The sequence below is a fragment of the Notamacropus eugenii genome, chromosome 1 (genome assembly GCF_028372415.1).
Source record: "Notamacropus eugenii isolate mMacEug1 chromosome 1, mMacEug1.pri_v2, whole genome shotgun sequence".
Taxonomy (NCBI): domain Eukaryota; kingdom Metazoa; phylum Chordata; class Mammalia; order Diprotodontia; family Macropodidae; genus Notamacropus; species Notamacropus eugenii.
In genome coordinates, this window is record NC_092872.1 from 739,952,863 (window position 1) to 739,974,500 (window position 21,638).

The following is a 21,638-nucleotide window of genomic DNA, read 5'->3' on the forward strand; positions in this document are numbered from 1 at the left end:
TTGTGTGCACTTTCTGTAGTTTAACCTACATCCCTAAGCCCAAGATGGAGCCCCCACACTACTGCAATTCTGGTTAAAAAGTGACTTTTGCAGAGAAGACCCACACTGGGTTCTTGTGATATCAGATGTCTAATTGACTTCCTGTGGTTACATGCTTGTTAGATTAATATCAGGAGCTTATTTCAGTTACACAAGAATTCTTTTCAGGTCCTGTTTTCATTGGATTCATTATCAAATAGCCTATCAACATACAGTTAGGAGTTGTCCACTCTACCAGTCACTGTGTTAGGCTAGGGAGATAGAAAAACAAACAAAACAATGAGAGTTCCTCTCTTCAGGGGGCTTGTATTTTCTCAGAAGAAACAGGACGCACACGTAAAAATAACTGCAAAACAAAAGCCAGGGAAATATGAAGCAGTCTGCAAGGAGACGGCAGCATGAGCAGCTGTGTGGCACCAGACAGGCTTCCTGTAGGAGGTGGCCTTTGAGGGCAGCTAGGGGAGGGTCAGGAGAAGGCACACATCAGCTCGGCTGGTCATTGTCCTTCCTTTTCAGAGAGTCCAGCCCTCAGGAGGCTGCTGGGTGAGATGGAGGTGTCGCGGCTCCACTGATTGGGCTCCACAGGGAGTGCCATGCTGGCCAGGCTCCACCCTGGCCAGGCGCATGCTGGGCATTCCAGGATTCTTTGAGACGACTTAGAGTGGGAAAAAAGAAGGAAGCCTAGACTGGCATGGATGGTGGATGGAAGGATACCTGTGTGCCATGTTGACTCTCATTTCACATGGGGAATCAAAACAATTCAATGTCTGTGAAGCGTTAGATTGCACAGCCCAGATGATGGACAGCTCCACTTACAGATGAACTTTAAGGAAGACTTACAGTTTAAATCATTCCATGAACGGAGCTCTTTACTCCCGAAGTGGACACAGTGTTCATTGTCTTTATCGTTGTTTGGTTCTCCTGCTTTCCAAAACCTAGAGAAAGAAGGAAAGAGAGGGAAGGGGAGGAAGAGGGAGAGGGAGGGAGGGAGAGAGGGAGAGAGGGAGAGAGGGAGAGAGGGAGAGAGAGAGAGAGACAGAGAGAGAGAGAGAGAGAGAGAGAGAGAGAGAGAGAGAGAGAGAGAGAGAGACAGAGAGAGAGAGAGAGACAGAGAGAGACAGAGACAGAGACAGAGAGAGACAGAGACAGAGAGAGAGAGACAGAGAGAGAGAGACAGAGAGAGAGATTGAGAGACAGAAAACTTCTCCCTCTGTCCCTGGAGCCTAGTAGCCTCAAGGTGGCCTGGCCTCAAGTGTTATACCAATATAGCTTCTCAAAAGGGCCTTGAATTCCCAACCCACAGCTAGATCCCGGGAAGTGAGTGGCACAGGAGACCTCTAGGGACATTCTATCCTGAATTCTTTCAGAGACATCCTAAGTGATCCCATGTGCCCCCACCCCTTGCCAGGGCCTTGATAAGCACCTGAAGAACCCCATCACACTCAGGGCTCATGTCTCATTTTTATCTCAGTGTTTCTTGAGGCCAGGAGAGGATCAGACATATGTGGATGCAGACAGAGCCTCCATGTCCACAGAGAGCAGGGTAGAGATAGAGGTCCTTCCTCTGACTTGGCCCTCAACCTGGGCTTCCCCTGAAGAAAGCTCCCTGAGTTTTCAAAGGGCCATTGGCAGATGGGAGACCTAGGGGTGACAGAGTGGGCTGGACTCACTCTTTGGTCTTGGCGTCATCATACAAGGTCCCATCTGTCCAGCTGAATGTCTTTTGGTCTTTTCTTCTATTCAGGCCATTCCAGTGATCAATACCATTAGTTTTCTCAGAAAGAAATTTCTAGAGATTGAGAAGAGAGTGCTTTGAAGGGAGCATAAATGAATGCTGGGGCATAAGTGTGCACCCAAATGTTGATTGTGTTTGTGAGCATTCTGTGTATATGTATGTTTCAGGCACAAATCCGTCCAAACCATTTCCCTCATCAATAAATTTCAATAGCTTTCTCTTACCTCTAGGATCAAAGACAAACTCTGTAGGATCTCAAGCAAGTCACTTAATTTCCCTGGGACTCAGTGTCCTCATTGGTAAAATGAGGGGTTAGTGTTCATGGCCTCTGAGGTGCCTTCCACTTCTAAACCTATGAATTTCTCTTTGGAATTTAAGCCCTTCACCTCCAGACTCCAACCTACTTTTTCAGCCTTATATCCATTACATCTTCATGCATTTTTGGTTTAAAGTTTCATCTTTCTATTCTTCTTTATATATTATGCTACAGTTCCTCTCTCTGAACCTTTGCATTGGCTCTCCCCTGCCTGGAATGCCCTTCCTCCTCACTCCTACCACATAGAATCCTTAATTTCCATATGTACCAAATACATTTAACAAATCCTTTTTGTAGTAGCTCCAAACTTGCAATCAAGGAGGTGCCCACCTATTGGAGAGAGGTTAAACCAATGATTGTATACGAATGTAATATGACATTACTATTCCACAAGAAATGACCAGACAATTTCAGAGGAAACAGGGACAACTTCTATGAACTGATGCAGAGTGAAGTGAACAGAATGAGGACAATCTATAGATTGCAATCCTAGCTCCACTGGAGAGAAAAACAACTTTGAAAAATTTTAGCTCTCTAATTAATACAGTGATAAACCACGATGTTCACGAGATTGAAGGTTAATCATGTCACACACCTCCTGCTAGAGAGATTATGGACTTAAAATACAAAATTACATTTCTGGACTTGGTCAAGTGAGATAGAGGAATGGTTTGGGAGCTCTCTTTTGAACATGTTGGATTTGAGATGTCTTTGGGACATCTAGTTCAAGATGCTCAGTAGGCAGTTGGTGATGCAGGACTAAGGAGATTATGACTAGATACATAGATCGGAGGTTATAGCCCTAGTGATGATAATTACGGGAACTGATGAGGTCCCTGAGAGAGACTGAAGAGAGAGAAAAGGACTCAGGATGGATTTTCGGAGGACACCTATGCTTAGGAGGTGGGACATGGAGGCTAATCCAGTAAAGGAGCAGTCAGACATTTAAAAGGGGAGCCAGTGTCATGAAAATTCAAGGAAGGGAGTGTATACAGGAAGAATAGGTGGTTCAAAGTGTAAAAAACTGCAGAGGATTTTGAAAAGGTCATTGGAGTAGGCAATGAGGAGATCTTTGGTACCATTGGAAAGAGCAGGTTCGGTTGGGAGATGAAGTCAGAAGTAAGGCTATGCGGGGTTGAGACGAGAGAGGATGTGAAATTGAGGCATTAAGTGAATGGCATATGGAGGGTCTCCTTACCAATGCCAAACTCTCCAAGTGTGCTTGAGCTCATCACCACCTGTCTTCAGTACATTGTAAACTCTCATATACTTTCCTTCTTTATTTTTAGTCCCTTCCCATCTATCTGTTTCTTCTCCACTTCCCAAATCTCAGTATCTTTAAAAATCCTTCACTAGATCCCACCATCTCTTCAAGTTGTCATTTTGTATTTTTTTTCCTTTTCTCAGATGAACACTTGGAAAAAGCTGTCTACACTTAATTATTCCAGTGTCTTTCCCCTCACTCCTCCACTCTTGGCAATCCAGCTTCAGAAACTTACTGAAATGGCTCTCATCAAAGTTACCAGTGATCTCTTAATTATCATGTCTGACTAATTTGCTGTATTTGAGACTGGTAAGCATATCTCCTCCTGGATACATTTTTCTTTCTGAGTTTTCATTATGCTACTCTTTCTTGGTTTTCCTATTACATGACTGACCTCTCTACCTCCTTTGTGATCATACCATTCCTAACTATGAATATTCTCCCTAAGCTTTCTGCCTGTCTCTTTCCTTCTCTGTCCCTGTCTCTCCCTCCCTCTGTCCCTTAACCCCCTCCCTCCCTCCCTCCATCTCCACCTCTGTCTCCCTCTGTGTCTCTATCTCTGTCTCTCTGTCTCTATATACAAATGAATCACAGATCTACATATCCATCTTCTTCAGAGCTTTAGTCTTACACCACCAATTGCCCATTGGATATTTTGAATGGTGTGTCCTGGGAACATGATAAATCCAACACATCTAGAACAGAATGCCTTATCTTTCCCTTCTGCCAAAGACACCACTAGTTTTCCAGTCTCTTGTGTTGTGATATTGGTATTATCCTTGACTCCACATATCCAACTCCCCTCTGTGTTCAGACCTTCATACACTGTCTAAAACTATTGCAATTGCCTTCTAATTGGTTTCCACACCTCAAGTATCTCTGACTGCAAGCCACCCTTCTTCCAATGGCCAAAGCAATTTTCCTTAGGCAGAAATATGACCATGTCACTCCCGTACTCAATAAAATCCAGCTCCCTGTTACTTCTAGGATCAAAATAAACCCCTCCGTGCTGAATCTTTCTCTACTGCCTAGATGTGCCAAGATCTACCACATTCTTACAAAATCTTCACTTGACTAACCTTATTGGATGTTCATCCCTCTCCTTCACCTTGTGGTCCAACCACATCCTTTCTCTGTTCCGCTAAGATGACATTCTAGCTCCCATCCTGGTGGGATTTTGCTTTGGTGGTCCCCCATTCCTGGGATGCCCCCCCACCACCCCTCAGCATCATAGAATCCACCATTTGCTTCAAGATGAAGCTTAAGCACCATCTTCTACATGACCACTTTCCTGATGCCCCAAATGCTAAGAAGTTCTCTTCCATGCTATTTTGTAATTAGTAATCTTGCAATTCTTTTTTATTAATTCTTTTTATATGTATTCGCAATATCTGTACCTATATATGGCTCCCCCCCCCATTAGAGCATAAGCTTCTTGAGACCAGGGATTATTTTATTCCTTATATTTTATATATTTACTGCTAAGCAATGGGGACCCATGATTTGGCAGTAAAAAAATGAAGTGGTTTGCTCATGGACACAACTTGCGGAGATCTCTGCTTCCCACTCTTAGTCCCCTCCCTGGCCCCCACAAAGGCACTGACCTGCTCATCCTCTGAGGTCACTGAGGTCAGATGGGAGCCTTTTGACACACAGATCTTCTCAGCCTCAGCCCAGGGCTTTGTCGCACAGGAAAAGTAGTACATATTTCCCTTGTAGATGGTGAAAAACTCTGACAGTCTCTGCATTAGGATTTCTTGGGAAGAAAAGAGGAGTAAAAATGAGTCAGAAACTGAGCATATTTCAGCACCAGCTTCTAGCCTCAAGATGTCTGGAATCAGGGAAATGAGCAAAGTTTGGCATGTGGTTGATCAGAGTTCCCTAGACTTTTTCCTGGGTAGAGAGAGGGCACTCGGTGCCTTAGGAGGGAGGAGTGACCCAACCAGAATGAGGGAGCATCATGAAGACCCCAGCACAGAGATCTGGCAGACCTCCCACTGGGAGAGCTGGAGTGGGAATGAGGGTCAGCATCAAGGTTGAAGGTGCTGGAGAACTCACTGTTTTGGTCCCCCAAGTCTGCAATGGAATTATTGGCTCTCTGCGAATGAGCTTTCCACATTTCCACTTCTGAAGTCATGTCAACAGCTTTCAGTTGGAGATCTAGAACCAAAGGATTAAGGAATTAGAAAGAAGCCTGAGGTATCAGCTCAGCTCTGGTATTTTATGGCTTCTATGACAATATTTCATTTGTACCTCACAAGGACTGAGGGAGGTGGGGATTACAGCTATTATGATACCCATTGTACAGATGAGGATACCAGGTTTGAGTGGTTTGTCCAGAGACACACAACTAAAAGGCATAAAAGGCAGTATTTGAACCAAGACCAATGTTCTTTTCACTGTTCTAGGAACTATGGTTAGATTTTGGAGATGCCCACCTGGTACCAGTGCATACAAATGCCCCCTGCACTCTCTAGTGATCTCTGCTTTGAGCTCCTGTGTCCAAATAAAAATCTTCCTCTTCCTGTTGCGTGAACTTCTCTGGGGATGACCTCCTCCCTCTCCTTCCCCCCTCCCAGACTCATTCGCTAGCCTGGCATCTGGACAGGGGACATACTGTCCCTCATCCAGTCCCATGCAAGGTTCTCCCAGCTTGGAAGCACTTGCCCCACTTTGTGCTGGAGGGATGCAGCCTGGGAGGACTTTGAGTCAACTTTAGAATGCCATGAAACTTTGCAGGAGGACTTCTCCTTTATTTTAGACCAGTGTTTCTTATTTGTATCAGACTCCTTTGTGCTCCTGAAAATCATTGAGGATCCCAAAGAGTTTTTGTTTATGTAGATTACATCCAGTAGAATGCTGAGAAATATTTAACAACTGACTTTCCGGGAGAAAATGTACACATGATGCCCTTTGAAGTTGAATCATCATTATTGACCTTTTCACCATCACTTTCTTAGATCTAGACACCCAACACAACAATCAATTAGCTCGTTTGTAGCATTTGATGACTTCTGAGATATTAACGCTCTCTATGAAAATTTAACAGTTGGTTTTCTCCAGCCTGAATGAAACGGCTCCAGCACTCTCCTGAATATAGCGATCAATATTTACTATTGTGGAAATGAAAACACATTACTATTGTTATTATTATAAAAATTGCCTTCCTGATCTTCAGACCACACTTTGAGAACTGTTGCTCTGGGCTGATGCAAAGGTAGCCAAGGACAATGGTTATAGATACAGCTTCAGAGTCAGGAAGTCCTGTGTTCCAGTCTTGCCTCAGACACACACGGATGTGAGGACCCTGGACAAGTCTCTTGTGGAGGAGGATGGCAGATTTAGAACTGGGATGATCCCAGAGGCCATCTAGTCCAGTCCCCTGGGAGCATGAGCTTTTGTCTTTGCATCTTCAGGATATGTGGAAATGCAAATTAAAAGGACTGAGTTGGAGTGCTCCTCCCCCACTACATAGTTCAACATAATTGGTTTTCTTTATAACCCTATATATTCTATTTTGTACGTGTAAAATATTATTCTTTTTCAAAATGTTATTTATTTTAAATATTCTTTTTTTTTTAAATTTTGAGTTCCAAATTCCTACCCTCTACCTTTCCCCCACCCACTGAGAAGGCAAACAATATATCAATTTGACATGTGAAGTCATGTAAAACATATTTCTACATTGCAATAAAAAACCAAAAGAGTGAGAGAAGCAGACTTTATATCAGACTTCATCAGTTCTCTCTCTGGAGGTAGGTAGCACTTTTTCATCATGAGTTTTAAAATATTACTCTGAGAAGGGGGCCATGGACTTCACCGGACTCTTCAATGGGTCTAGGGCATGCAAAAAGCAAAGAGCCTCTGGTCTAGACTCCAGACTCTTCTCCCTGTCATTTTGCTCTTCTGTTTTCTCCCCATCTGATGAAAGAATGAGGACCAGAGCCCTGTAGGTGCGGGTGGTGGATGGTGAGGGCAGAGTAACTCACACAGGTAAGTCACAGCTGACAGGGCAGCAGCCAGGGCCAGAACCAAAAGGATCAGGGCAGCGTAGATGATCCTTGATCTCCTGTTGGCTGGACAAAGGAAAGAGAGGACAGAGTATTCAGAAAGGCATGGGGAGGGTGTTGTGACGTTCATAAGGGATGCAGAGCACTTTGGAAACATTAACCTTTCATATAAGTGCCAGTTACTTTTGTAATTATTGTCAGCTTCCAGTCTGGGGATAAATTTCATTCCTTGAGTCTTCTACCGAATTCCTGCTGAGCTCTAGCATTGTTTTTAGATCAGTACAGGGGTGTGGTGGTAAATGTTTAACAACCAGGCTCTGGTATTGTTTGGTTTTTTTTGGGGGGGAGGGTGAATTTATATACACACTTTTAAGTTTAATTTAATTCAGATTTTCTTAAGCCCAACCAATCAACAAAACAATCAATTAAGCCTTGATTTGTGGCTCAGCTTGATTAGAGCTGGCTCCAGCATAGGCCAGGGCACAGCCTACCCAGCTTGCATAGGATAGATTCAGGAACAGAAATGTTCTTAGAGGTCAAGGGGACTGACCCTTCCTTTACAGATGAGACAATTGAGTCCAGAAAAGGGGACACACAGGGAGTCACTGAGAGAGGAGGTGTTTGAAGAGATGTTTTATTCAAATCCAGTGTTCTCTCCACTGTATCATCATGTGTCTAGTACTGACGTGAGATCTGGGCCCTGACCCTTCCAAAGGTGTTATGTTTCCTATTTATACTTGTAGCTTTACTTATTTTTATTATAGCATAATCCCATTAAATAAATTTGGTCATGTCCTTGCTCTGCTCAAAATTTTCAGAGGCCCCTGTTGCGTCCTGTGTCAAGACTTTTTGGCATTAATTGCTCTGTCATCTCACCTTTGTATCCTCTCCACCCAGGTCCCTGGCTCTGAAATCTAGCTTTCAGCTTATCTTGTTAGAGCCAAGGCCTCCAGACCTTCCAGAATTGGAATCCACCTTCCACCTCCCAAGTCCCCTTTACTTGTCATGTCTCTGTTTCTTTCTCTATCTCTTTCTTTCTGTCTCTCAATCTTTCTCTGTCTCTCTCCCCTTTCTCCTTCTCTCCCTCTCTATTTCTGTCTCATTCTGTCTCTGTCTCTGTCTTATTCTCTGTCTCTGCCTCATTCTCTATCTCTCTCTTTCTTTCCTTCTCTCTCTTTCTATCTCCTTACCACTCTCTATTCCTTGAAATTAAGGGTCATAAGTCATGGACTAGGTTGTCATCTGTCTCTCCAATGTCATTCCTTTGTAGCCTCAAGGCAGAGAGGCAAAACCAGGCCCAAACCATCAGCTCTGTGGGACTTTCCCCAGGGGAAAGCAAAGGAGATAGGAACAGGTCAGACCCTCAGGGTAGGTCAAGCACCTGACTCCCTAGGTTGCCCTGGGCAAGTCACCCAGGCCTCTAAATCCCTCTGCAACCTCAGTCTATGATCATACCACCTTCTTTCAATAAAGACTATCACAAGGAAAAGAGGTAAATTAAAGTTAGTGGCTAGGGTCAGGCTCTAGGGTCAAAATGAGGTCCATGTTGACCTCACATGCTGTTTACCTGTGTGGCCTTGGGTGAGTCTCTGTGGCCCAGTTCCCTCACCTGTCTGACAAGCGAATTGGATTATATGGCCTCTGAAAAATTCTTCTAACTCTCTGTCTATAGTTAGGAAATCTCCATTAGGACCAGAGCAGCTTGGTGATGTCTCTCTCAGCTGCTCACTAGACTCCATGACTAAGTCCAAAGCCCAGATGAAGGTGAAGGCCAAAGAAGATCCAAACTCTTGCTTCTTTCCCCCAAGAAGCAAGTCTAGAACCCAGCTGCCAGAGTCTGATTCCCTCAGGAGCTCACAGAGTCCGTCCATCCATCCATCCATCCATCCATCCATCCATCCATCCATCCATCCATCCATCGCCTCATTCTCACTTACCCAAAGTATTAGAGATCTGACCTAGTTTGTAGGAGTGCTGGGCTAGACCTGAAGAGAGAAAAAGTACAAATCAGTCAGAGAATTCCTTGATTCAAGCCTCACCTGATTCCAAGGGGCAGCTAGGTGGTGCAGTGAATAGAGCACCAGTGTAGGAGTCAGGAGAACCTGATTTCAAATCTCACCTCAGACACTGGACACTCACTAGCTGTGTGACCTTGGGCAAGTCACTTAACCCCAATTGCCTCATCCTGGGTCATCTTCAGTCATCCTGATGAATATCTGGTCACTGGATTCAGATGGCTCTGGAGGAGAAGTGAGGCTGGTGACCTGCACAGCCCTCCCTCACTCAAAACAAAGTCAAGTACAAGTCATGTCATTATTTCTCTGATGGCATGGTCTTCTTCGGCAACAAAGGACAAACACACACCTGCTTCCAAGAAGAAGCTCTTTCTAGCTTGTATTTGTGCTTCACCTCTGGACAGTTCCCCTTTTTTCTAAAATTCAGCTTTTGAAAGTTTTTGGTTCCCCCTACTTGGTATCATAGAGATTTTCGGTGTATATCTTGTCCACAAGGAAGCAACATCTATGATAATGATAATAACAAGTCATAGTAATGGAGGGACTGGCAAATTCATCAGTTTCCTCACCCCTCAACATGGAGGTTGGACTAGATGGCTTTTGAGAACTCTTGCAGCTCTAGTTCTGTGATGAGGGAACCTCATTTGAATGTATGGAATGGAATGAATGGAATGAAATGGGGGGAGGGATAGGATTAGCATGCTGCCATGGGGCATTATGTATTTTGTGTTTGTGAAATAAATACTCCCTGCTCTGTTGAGGGCCAGGATGGAGTGCAATTGAGAAGTTCAGGATGGACCTTCGGGAAGCTGTTCTTTGAGACTGTGCTCTTTATCATCCAGAATGGCTCTCCATGCCCCTCTCCTCTCATGTTGCTGTCTCCGTGAGACAAACAAGAGAACTACAGAAAACGAGGGACATGTAAAATAGATGTCCTCTAGGCTAACAGTCTTTAAGACAATAAGACTGGCCAAATTACTAGGACAGCAGACGAGCAGAATATCATGTAGACCTGCAGTTTTTGTCTATATATACCCTGACCCTCAGATCAATAAACAGAGTTCATCTATCTTCTTCCGCCTGCCCGTCTCTTTCTTCTTCACCACATCACTGAGCTGTGTGGGGATGCAGGCCGTCCGCCACACTGCTCCAGCAAAGAGAATCTAAGGGAAGCAACATGGAAAATGTGAGTAGCTCTCTTTAAATAAATAAATGGATTTTCTTCAATTCTTTTTATCCATTTGCTTGTTTGCAACAGAATGTAGCTACCAAAGCCCAGAAGACAAAGACTGTGAATTTGCTCCAACCAGGTGTGGAGAGCAAGGGGGTTCTTGTGACTGAAAGAAAATGTGTTTTTTGACCATTTAATACCTACATACTTACAAAGTGCAAATTAATCTTCTTCCTAGAGTTGGAAGTGAGACAGATGCAGGAACAAACTTTTCCTTTGCAGTGCAGCACCCCTCTAGGCTCCCAACTCCCCACTCTCACTGGCAGGTTGGGTTCCCAGAGGGTGGCTAACTCATTCTACCCTCAGAGATAATACTGAGGAGATCAGTTTCAGTACTGCCACTCACAAGACCCTGCCCACTTGCTTCCCATTAATTATCAGATGGAACTAAGTAGCTTTAAGAAAGGATTTTTACAAAGGTAGTTAAGTAAGAACAGTTGGTACAGAATGTTCTCCCTTCCCCAAAGTCTGGGGCATACTCTTGCACAGAGTATAAGGGAAAGGGAGGAGGGGATTAAGCTTAGGTTATGATGATAGTGAGCCAACATGTGAAACCAAAGGATAATATCATAAGTCCTGGTTACTGGAAGTCCTTTCTTGAGTCCATGGTCAGGTGTCACAAACCGTGAAGCTGCTTCTTCCTTCAGGTGTGTATATTCTGCATCCATCCATGTCTGTGCTTTTCCATGTTTAAGGTCTCTCTGTTCCAAATTGGATGTGCTGTCTTTTTTAGTCTCTTCTCTAAGGACATCATCAATGGAAGGGAAGAGGAGGAGAGAGGAGAGAAACTGTTTTCCGCTCCCCCAATAACGATTGTCTCTTAGAGATATTTTTCAAACTAGAATCCTCAGCTCCAGAAGTGAAAGACCAGCACTTAACAGATTGAACATTAATCACCAATAGACTAACTGCATCCCCGGAGGAAGAGATCACATGATAAAAGCTATCTCTTTTACATATTTAAAAGTTCACTATGCTTGTTTGCATCCTTGATTAATTAGAGTGGGGGAGGGGAAGGAACTCCATCCTTACACCAGTTTATCAGGAAGAATGAAATGTTCCTTTAAGAAAAGGCAAGAAATGCTTTGGGAAAGAAACAAAATAAAAAGAAGACAATAAGGCAGAGGGAAATGTTCGGTTTGGAAGTCCATGCCCTTCATCACCTAGCCACCTCCTACCTTCCCAGTCTTCGTACACCTTCTATCCTATCATGTACTCTTTGATCCAGTGATGCTGGCCTGGCTGTTCCACAAAGAAAAATAGTCCTCCCAGCTCTGGGTGTTTTCTCTAGCTATGTGCCTCTGCCTAGAGTGCTCTTTCTCTTTTGCTCTGATTACTAACCTCCCTGGCTTTCTTCAAGTTCCCTCTTCTGTAGGAAGACTTCTCCAACTCCAATGCCTTGTCTCAGTCAATTATCTCCTATTTATCCTGTAAAAAGTCTGCTTGGCCTATGTTTCTTTGCATGTTATTTCCACCACTAGACTACAAGCTCCTTGAGGGTTGGGATTGTCTTTTGCCTCTTTTTGTATCCCCAGTCCTTAGCCCAGTACCTGGCTCATAGTAAACCCTATTGAGTGATTGAATTCTAATCTGTACCACGAGGCTGGAGGATGAGAGATATGACATAGGTAAGGAGGAAAAGAATAGAAGGTCCTGAACTTATGGACCAATGGAATACATCTGAAGCCTTTTCAGCAGAGGCGGGGAGCTGAACCTTTTCTGTAGGAAGATATTTCTTATGCTTGTGAGGATGTGGAATCACAAATGCTGTCAGAGGAGTAAGTATCCAATAATGGTGAGAGGGAGATTAGAAGAGTAGCAGAGGCCAGTGCCTCCATTCTGAGGAGTGCTGGGGTGACTATGTTTTTAATCTTACATAATCTGTGGAGGGGTCTCTTTTCTTCTCAAGTATCTGAGTCATGATAAAAAGCTTTTGGAAGTCCACCAAATTTAACAACTGCTATCTACATAAGAGTGTAAAAGCAAGGACACCAGCATACACAGGAGGGCTTGCTGTACAGCTTTGAGATCTGCTTTTCTATAGGGAAAGCAACTTTTGAGGAGTCAACAATCACTTTAATCAGGCACATATATCATTCACTTAGTTCCGGGGAAAAAGTCGGCACCCTGAACTTCAGAGAAAATACAAAGAAACAATGATCAACAGACAGGGCTTCCAACTGTCTGATTGTAAGCAATACATACATCACAGATCAACAGACAGAGCCAACTGTCTGACCATATATACATAGTTAGCAGACAGAGAAGCACCAACACCTGGGTTTTCAAAGCTGGGGGACTGCTTAATGGCTCCCAGAGTCTTGTCTGGCCAAACAAACACTTACAATGAGTAAATCCCAAAACAAAACCTCACCTCAGAGTATATATACACTTTTAAGAGCCAGAGGGCATTACGACCCTTGAGAACCAGTGCTTCATTAGAAATTAACAGAATGTATGGACCTTCCAACAAAAAAAAATCTCCTTTAATCAAGTTTCCCTTAATAGGCAGGTACATTAATATGTGGAGAAGGTCTTTAACTCTCATTAGCCTTACAGTCTTTCACTCAGGGACAAAATGAGAGCACCAGAAGGAAATGTTGCTATGGGAAAAATGAAGATGGTGGAATAGCATCCTTTTATTGGCAGCACAGTGAGCTCTCTCTCCTCCAACTCTTCCAAACAAATCTAGAAAATGAACCAGGCCAAATTCTGATGGTGAAATCCAAGAGGAAGTCATGATGAGTCATTTTCCTAGCTCAGGTTGGTAAAGGGATACAGACAAAGAAGTTTGTGGGTACAGGGGAAGAGGTCTGGGCAGAAGCTTGTTTTGCAGAGCAACTCAAGGAAGAGGTGGTCCTCAAGGACATGGTCTAATCCCACAGTCATACTGGGGCACCTCAACTTTGTGCAGCATGAGGAAATTGGTGCCATCTGGCAGATTTGTTGCGCACTACCCATTTCTAGGCCACAGATCCAGGATGGATTGAAGAGAGAAACCTGTGCCTAGTGGTGGCTTTCTGGGGTGAGGAGTGGATATGGGCTCCAGGCTGTCTACTAATAGGAACAAAGTCATAAGTCAGCAGTAGCAGTAGGGCACAGATTCCCAGGAGCAGAGAGGGGTCTTGGTTTCAGGTTCTATCCCAGGCTGAACTCTGAAGAATAAGCAGAGCAGGAATCCTCAGCAAAGGGGAGCCTGGATTTCTGTCCCCCTGAACCAACAGAGTTTCTCAGTTGACTGATAGAAACTGAGTCCAACAGCAGCATCAACTGCTTTTCAAACCCAAACCCAGGTCAGGAACTTCTCAAACTCAGACCAGAAGGACAACAGCAGTTGAGACCATAAAATGGTAAACCCAGGTAAAGAATCATAAGGGACAAAACAAGGATTAATTGCTTATGTTCAAAGATGAGGAAATGACACGCATTCCCCCAGAATGCTCTTAACATAAGGAGTCATAAAAGGAGTCTAATTAGGCAGGACCTGGGAGTGGTTCTGTTATATCTTGATGATTTGAAGAGTAGAATGGAAGGAGAGGGAAAGATAAATACACCAGGGTGGGGTGGGGTGAGGCAGGTAAAGTAAGGTAAGGGAAGAGAATCTTACATTATTGTAAAGGTGCACAAGCAAGGAAAAGGGGGACTGGGAAGCTGCTGACACTTGAAGTGAACTCACATTTCACCTGAACTGGTCAAAGTAGGGAAGGATGCACATACACTGTACACACACTTGAGTACAGGAATGTATTTCACTAAATAGGGAAGTAGGAAAGAAAAGAGAAAAGGGAGGAGGGACAATTAGAGAGAGAGTAGTTCAAGGGAGGTGAACCTTAATTAAATCAAACTCCAAGCCTGTACAAGAAATTGATAATTCTTTTTGAGGTGACAAAGAATTGCAAAATGAAGGGGTGTCCATCAATGGAGAAGTGGTGGAACAAGTTGTGATACTTAAATGTGATGGAATACTATTGTCTTGTAAGAACTAATGAAGAGAATGGTTTCAGAGAGATTGGGGAAGAGTCATGCACATTGACTCAGAATGAAGAGGACAGAAATACACAATGACAGCAATACAGTAAAGACTCATTACAATGGCCACCTACAAGTCCAGAGGATTCATGAAGCAAACTGCCTGCCTCCTGAGAATGAGGTGAAGGATACAGAGGTAGAATGAAGCAAATTGTTTTTTGGGACATGCTCAATACAAAAATTTGACTTGACTGTATATGTTTATAACTAGGGGCTTGATTCTCTTTCATTCCCCATTGGGAAAAGGTGGTTGGGATATAAGGGAGAAAAGGTAGATTTTTTCTGATTGTAAAAAATGATTTGAAAAAGAAATTGTTGCTAAGAATTATGAAATTCTGTTGGGGGAGACCAAAGACTTTAGGGGTAAAGGTTGCATTTTCACATATGCTGACTTAAAAGAGTTAATGAGTATTTATTTGGAACCTACTAGGATGTGAGGTACTGTGCTAGTCACTGGGGACATATAGAAAGAATGAAACAATCTGTATTTAAAAACCATCTTCTGAGGAAAATGTTGGCTTCACCATACTGAGTTCCAAAGGGGTTCAGGACACAGAAGATATCAAATCCCTGATCTAGAATGTAGTGCTTGAGTTCCATGTTGAAGAAAGAGAGAGATTCTGAGAGAGGGTGGAGAGGAGGAAGTGTATTTTAGGTGTGTGTGACAGCCTGTGCAGATGAACAGAGATGAAAGATGTAGGGTTTCATGTAAGGAATAGAGCAAGGAGGCTGATTTATCTGGCCCACAGAGGACAGGAAGGGGAGGAAGGTCCAATAAGGCTGAAAAAAATAGGTTAGGGCCAGGCTTGGAAGGACTTTACAAGCTAGACAGAGCTCATGTTTAATCCTGTGGATAATAGGGAGTCATTTCGTTTACTGAACGAAGGAAAAAAGCATTTATTAAGTGCCTACTATGTACTAGGCACTCTGCTAAGCACTTTACATACAGATATCATCTCATTTGATCTCAGAACAGCTCTATGAGGTAGGTGCTTTTATTATCCCCATTTTAGAGTTGAGAAAACCGAGCAGACTCTAGAGGTTAAGTCATTTGTCCAGGATCAAACCCTGGGAATACAAAAAAAGACAAAGAAGCAGTTTCTGCTCTTAAGAATTTCTCAGTCTGGGATCATAGGATCATAGATTTAGAACTAGAAGGAATCCCAGAGCCAATATAGACCAAATCTCCCATTTTACTTATGAAGAAACTGAAGTATAGAGAAGAGAGGTGACTTACTAAAGGTCACACCAGAAGCAAGTATCCGAAGTGAGATTTGAGCCTAGATCTTCCAACCTAAGAGGCAGGGGCTGAGAGGCCAATCAGGAAACCACTGTCAGGGTCTAGGCAAGACTTGGTGTGGCCTTAGTGGAAGTGGTGGCTGTCTAAGTAGATAGAAGGGGTCATATGTGAAAGCTCTGATGGAGATGGAAAGGGCTTAATTTGGTCATTTAGCTGATATGTGGAGTGAAGAAAGTGAGGGTAATGCTGGTATCAAGAATGGGGGAGATTGGAAAAATGGTGGTGATGCCTTCTGGAGAAATAGGAGAATGGGAGGGAGGTGTGTTTGGAGGGAACTACAATGAGTCTAGTTTTGAGTGTGCTGTGATAAAGATCTTTCTCTATCTCTCTGTCTCTATCTCTGCCTCTCTGTCTGTCTGTCTGTCTCTCACCCCTCCCTCTCTCTCTCTGTCTTCCTCTTTATCTCTATTTACAAAGAGATACAAATTACACCTATGGGAACTGATGAGGTCACAAGGAGTGACCTTTTAGAAGAGAGACTGTCACAAGGGTGGGATAAAGGGAGCATTGCAGCTGAACCCTCCAAGCATTCCCTTATAAACAACTTTAAAATAATGTATCAAATCAAATTCTCAAAGGACACAGCCAACAGAAGACCGAGGTGAGATATTTTTCCATCCCAAGACACTTCAAGAGGTTGGGAGGAAAAGTCTGTGACCCTGGGTAGGGATTGTCCCAGAGTACAACATACAACAAGTGGACCTTAGAGGCAGAGGCAGCAGTAGCAGTTTGGGGAGTTCTCAGCCCAGAGATGCTGAAGAGTTTGGACAATCGGTCAGAAAAAAGATTACAAAGGACTCTGGTGAGGGCAATGGATTCAGGGCCAGGTGCTATTTTGTAAGTCCATTGTTCATTACTTAATTTCAGATTGTAGTTCCAGGATGGAGACAAGCACTTGTGGTTCCAAGAGAGCAGTGATCCTGGTTTCTAGTCACAGTTCCAGGGCAGAAAGGAGTGCTGGGTTTTCAGTTGCAAGGGAGGAGGGTCTCTACCTGGGTAACGACCATAGCACAAACCAGGAGGGCAATGACCACACTTCTTCCTGGATCACACCACCTTGGAAACAACAAAAACTTACAGATACTCAGAACTAGTTGTGAAAACAAAAGTGCAAAAAAGTCTGAAGCTTGGGGAAATTTGTTCCCCTACTCCCCCCCACCCCAGGTGAATAGAGTCCAACATTAACACAAACCTCAAAACTAAAAAACAAGCTGGAAAAATGAAGAAAAAACAACAAAATTTTGAGCATAAAAAGCTACTATGGTGACATAGAAGATCAAGACAAACTCAGAAGAAAACAAGGAAGTGGAAATAGCTAAAAGCAAAGACTCAGAGAAAAATGCAAATTGGATACAAGCCCAACAAGAATTCCTCAAAGCGCTAAGAAAAAGGTTTCTTCAAAAGATGAAAAAAAGACAAATCATATGAGTGATAAAGGAAAAACTGACGAAAAATGAGAGCAATGAAAAATATTGTGAAAAGAGAATTAACAGTTTGGTAACTGTCAAAAATACTGAAGAAGACAACACCTTAAAAAACAGAATTGACCAAGTAATAAAATAATAACAATAAAATAATAATAATAAAAATGTCACAAAGATTCATTGAAGAAAATAACTTCCTAAAAAGCAGAATTGACAAAACATGGGAAAAAGAGGTATAGAATATCATAGAAGAAAATAATTTCTTAAAAATTTGAATTGGACAAGTGGGAGCCAATGACTTCATGAGAGATCAAGAAAAAAATAAAACAAAGCCAAAATAAAGAAAAAAACTAGAAGAAAATATGAGCTAATTGGAATAAAAATGGATCTGGAAAATAAATTGAGAAGAGATAATTCAAGAATTATTAGACTACTTGAAAGCCCTGATAAAATAGAACCTAGACATCATATTTCAAGAAATTATAAAGGACAGCTTCCTAGATATCTTAGAAGCAGAGGATAAAATATAAATCAGAAGAGTCCAGTGATCACCTTCTGAAAGAGATACCAAAATGGAAACTCCCAGGAATATTATAGCCAAATTTCAGAGTATCCAGGTCAAGGAGGAAACACTACAAGCAGCCAGAAAGAAATGATTTGAAATACCATGGGTGAATAGTCACTATCATGCAAAATTTTGCATCTATCATGTAAAAGGAGCATGATATTCTGGAAGGCAAAGGAACTAACACTGCAACTAAGAATAATCTACCTATCAAAACTGAATATAGTTCTTCAGGGGGAAAAATGGATATGTAATGAAATAGAAGACTTTAAAAATCCTGATTAAAAAGACCAGAGAAGATTTGACATTCAAACATAAGAGAAGCACAAAAAAGGTAAACATGAAAGAAAAATGAAAAGGGATTTAAGAAGGTTCAACTATATTCCTATATGGGAAAAGAGTACATGTTACTCCTAAGAACTTTATCATTATAAGGGCATTTGGAAGGAGTTTACAAAGGGCATAAGTATAAGTTGATTATAATGAATTGATCTTAAAAAATAATGAAAAGGTAAGAATGAAGAATGCACTGGGAGAAAGTGAAGGGAGAAGAAGAATGGGGAAAATTATATTAAAAGATGCACAAAGAAGAGTTTTTACAATGGAGGGGAAAATGGTGGTGGTGGTGGTGGTGGAGAGGATTGACAATGCTTGGACCTCACTCATCTAAATTGGTTCAAAGAGGGAAGAAGTGAAAACACACACACACACACACACACACACACACACACACACACACACACACACTCATATATATTGTACCCAGCAGAGAAGTGAGAGAGAAAGGTACTAAGAGAAAGGGAGTATGTGATAAGGAGAATGGATTGGGCAGAGCAGCGGTCAGAGGTAAAACAGAATTTTGAGGATGGACAGAGTAAAAATGAGAGAAAAGGAAAGATAAAGAGAAGATAAAAGATGGAGAGAAAAATGGAGTAATCACAACTGTGAATGTGAATGGAATTAATTTACTTATAAAATGGAAGTAGATAGCAAAATGGATTAGAAACCAAAATCCAACAATACGCTGTTTACCAAAAACACAACACAACACACACACACACACACACACACGTTAAAATAAGAGACTTTAGTAAATCAATTATGCTTCAGCTGATGTAAAAAAGTCAGGGATAGCAATCATGATCTCAGGCAAAGTAAAAGAAAAAATAGATCTAATTAAAAGAGATGTTCATGGAAACTAATTTTTGCTAAAAGGTACTATAGATAACCAAGTAATATCAATACTAAATGTATATGTACCAAATGTCATAGCATTCAAATTCTTAAAGGAAAAGTTAAATACTAAAACAGGGAGACTTCAGTTTAACACTCTTAGAACTAGATAAATCTAACCATAAAATAAATGAGAAAGAAATTAAGGAAATGAATAGAATTTTAGAAAAATTAGATATTATGAACCTCTTGAGAAATTTAAATGGGAATAGAAAGAACTATACCTGTTTCTTGGCTGTGTGTGATATCTTTACAAAAATTGACCCATGCATTGTGGCACAAAAATCTCACAAACAAACTCAGAGAAGCAAAAGTATTAAATACACCCTTTTAAGACCATAATACTATAAAAATTACATTCAATAAAGAGCCTTGTAAGCATAGATTAAAAATTAATTGAAACCTAAATAATGTAATCCTAAAGAACCAGTGGGTCAAAGAACAAATCATAGGAACAATAAAGTACCAAAATTTACATGATGCAGCCAAAGCAGCACTTACTGGAAAATCTATATTTCTAGACTTCCTATAAGGTTAAATAGACTTTCAATAAGGTTGAACTATTTATATTCTTACATGAGAAGATGGTACATGTGACTCCTAAGAACTTTATCATTATAAGGGAATTTGAGTTTACATAGACTAAGGGCATAGGTATAAGCTGATTATAATGAATTGATCTAAAAAAAGAATGGAGGGGGCGGAACCAAGATGGCATAGTAGTAAGATGTATATACTCTAGCACTTCCCCCACAGCCCACAAAATATCTGTAAAAAATGACTCTCAACAAATTCTAGAGCAGCAGAAGCCATAGAACAATAGAGCAAAAAGAGGTTTCCAGCCAAGGGTAACCTAGAAGCCCTACAGGGAAGGTCTATCTCATGGGACACTAAGTGGAGCAGAGCCCAGCCCTGGCCAGGTGGTACTGGGAGGAACAGGACTTGAATAGACCTCTGGGGCAGAGCTCCCAGCAGGGAGGGTCCCAGATACCTTGATACATAAGAGACAAAGAAAGATCCAAAGGTTAGTGTAGGAGGGCTTTCCCAGCTGGATGAGAGGGGAATGGGGTTCCTCCAGCAATAGCCCCAGGTGGCAGCAGCAACAGCAGCAGCAGACTGCAGGCAGCTACAATGGCTGGAAAGCAACATGAGTCCATTGTCCAGGCAGCTCAGCTTAAAGCCTCTGAGGATAGGGAGCAACTAATCTAAATCTCAGCCCTAAGTGACAGCTCCGCTCCCACCCAAAGCCCCAGGGAATTGAGCAGCTGAGTCTAATTTCAGCCTTGAACAGAGTACTGGGGAGAGGAGGGGTAATAAGACCATCCTCTTGATAAAGGATTCAGAAGTCAAGTAACTGACTGGGAAAATGCCCAAAAAAGGGAAAAAAATAAGGCCATAGAAGGTTACTTTCTTGGTGAACAGGTGTCTCCTCCCATCCTTTCAGATGAGGAAGAACAAGGCATATTGTCACAGGAAGTCAAGATCCCTGCCTCCAGGGCCTCTAAAGTGAACTTAAATTAGGCTCAAGCAATAGAAGAGCTTGAAAAGTGAGTTAGCAGCTTGCTAAAGGAGAAGCAAAAACATACTGAGGAAAATAACACCTTTAAAAAGAGGCTAACTCAATTGGAAACAGAGGCCCAAAAAGCCAATGAGGAGAAGGAGACTTTAAAAAGCAGAATTAGCCAAATAGAGGAGAATATTTAAAAGCTCACTGAACAAAATAGTTCTTTGAAAGAGAGAATTGAGTTCAGGGAAATGAAAGACTATGAGATAAATCAATCAGTTAAAAAACAAAACCAGAAGTTTGAAAAAAAAAGAAGGTAATGTGAAACATCTCAATCGAAAAATAACTTACCTGGAAAATAGATCCAGGAGAGACAATTTAAAAATTATGAGACTACCTGAGAGCCATGATCAAAAAAAGAGCCTAGAGGTTATCTTCCATGAATTATCAAGGAAAACTGTCCTGATATCCTAGAACTGGAGGGCAAAATAAATATTGAAAAAATCCGCCGATCATCTCCTAGAAGAGACCCCAAAAGATAAACTCCTAGGAATATTGTGGCCAAATTTCAGAGTTTCCAGGTCAAGGAAAAAATATTGCAAGCAGCTAGAAAGAAACAATTTGAGTATTGTCGAAATACAATCAGGATAACCCAGGATCTGGCAGCTTCAACATTAAGGGATCTAAGGGCTTGGAAAAGGATATTCCAAAAGTCAAAGGAACTGGGATTAAAACCAAGAATCACCTACCCAGCTAAACTGAGTATAGTACTTCAAGGGAAAAAATGGTCATTCAGTGATATAGAGGACTTTTAAGCATTCATGATGAAAAGACCAGAACTGAAGAGAAAATTTGACTTTCAAACACAAGAATCAAGAGAAACCTGAAAAGGTAAAGAGGAAAGAGAAATCATAAAAGACTTTCTAAAGTTGAACTATTTACATTCCTACATGGAAAGAAAATATTTGTAACT

General features: G+C 41.9%; 1 protein-coding gene across 3 annotated transcripts in view; it reads right to left on the reverse strand.

Moving 5' to 3' along the window:
- Positions 1-325: 325 nt before the first annotated feature.
- LOC140518265 (C-type lectin domain family 4 member K-like) overlaps positions 326-21,638 on the reverse strand; it is a 40,370-nt gene continuing 19,057 nt past the window's right edge. For all 3 annotated transcript variants that reach the window (XM_072630362.1, XM_072630454.1, XM_072630284.1), the window contains 6 exons: positions 9,302-9,349; positions 7,344-7,430; positions 5,413-5,514; positions 4,959-5,110; positions 1,710-1,828; positions 326-974 (listed from right to left, as the gene is read on the reverse strand). In XM_072630362.1, coding sequence (XP_072486463.1) covers positions 800-974; positions 1,710-1,828; positions 4,959-5,110; positions 5,413-5,514; positions 7,344-7,430; positions 9,302-9,349 — 683 coding nt within the window. In that variant the 3' untranslated portion in view covers positions 326-799. The remainder of the gene's footprint in view (positions 975-1,709; positions 1,829-4,958; positions 5,111-5,412; positions 5,515-7,343; positions 7,431-9,301; positions 9,350-21,638) is intronic.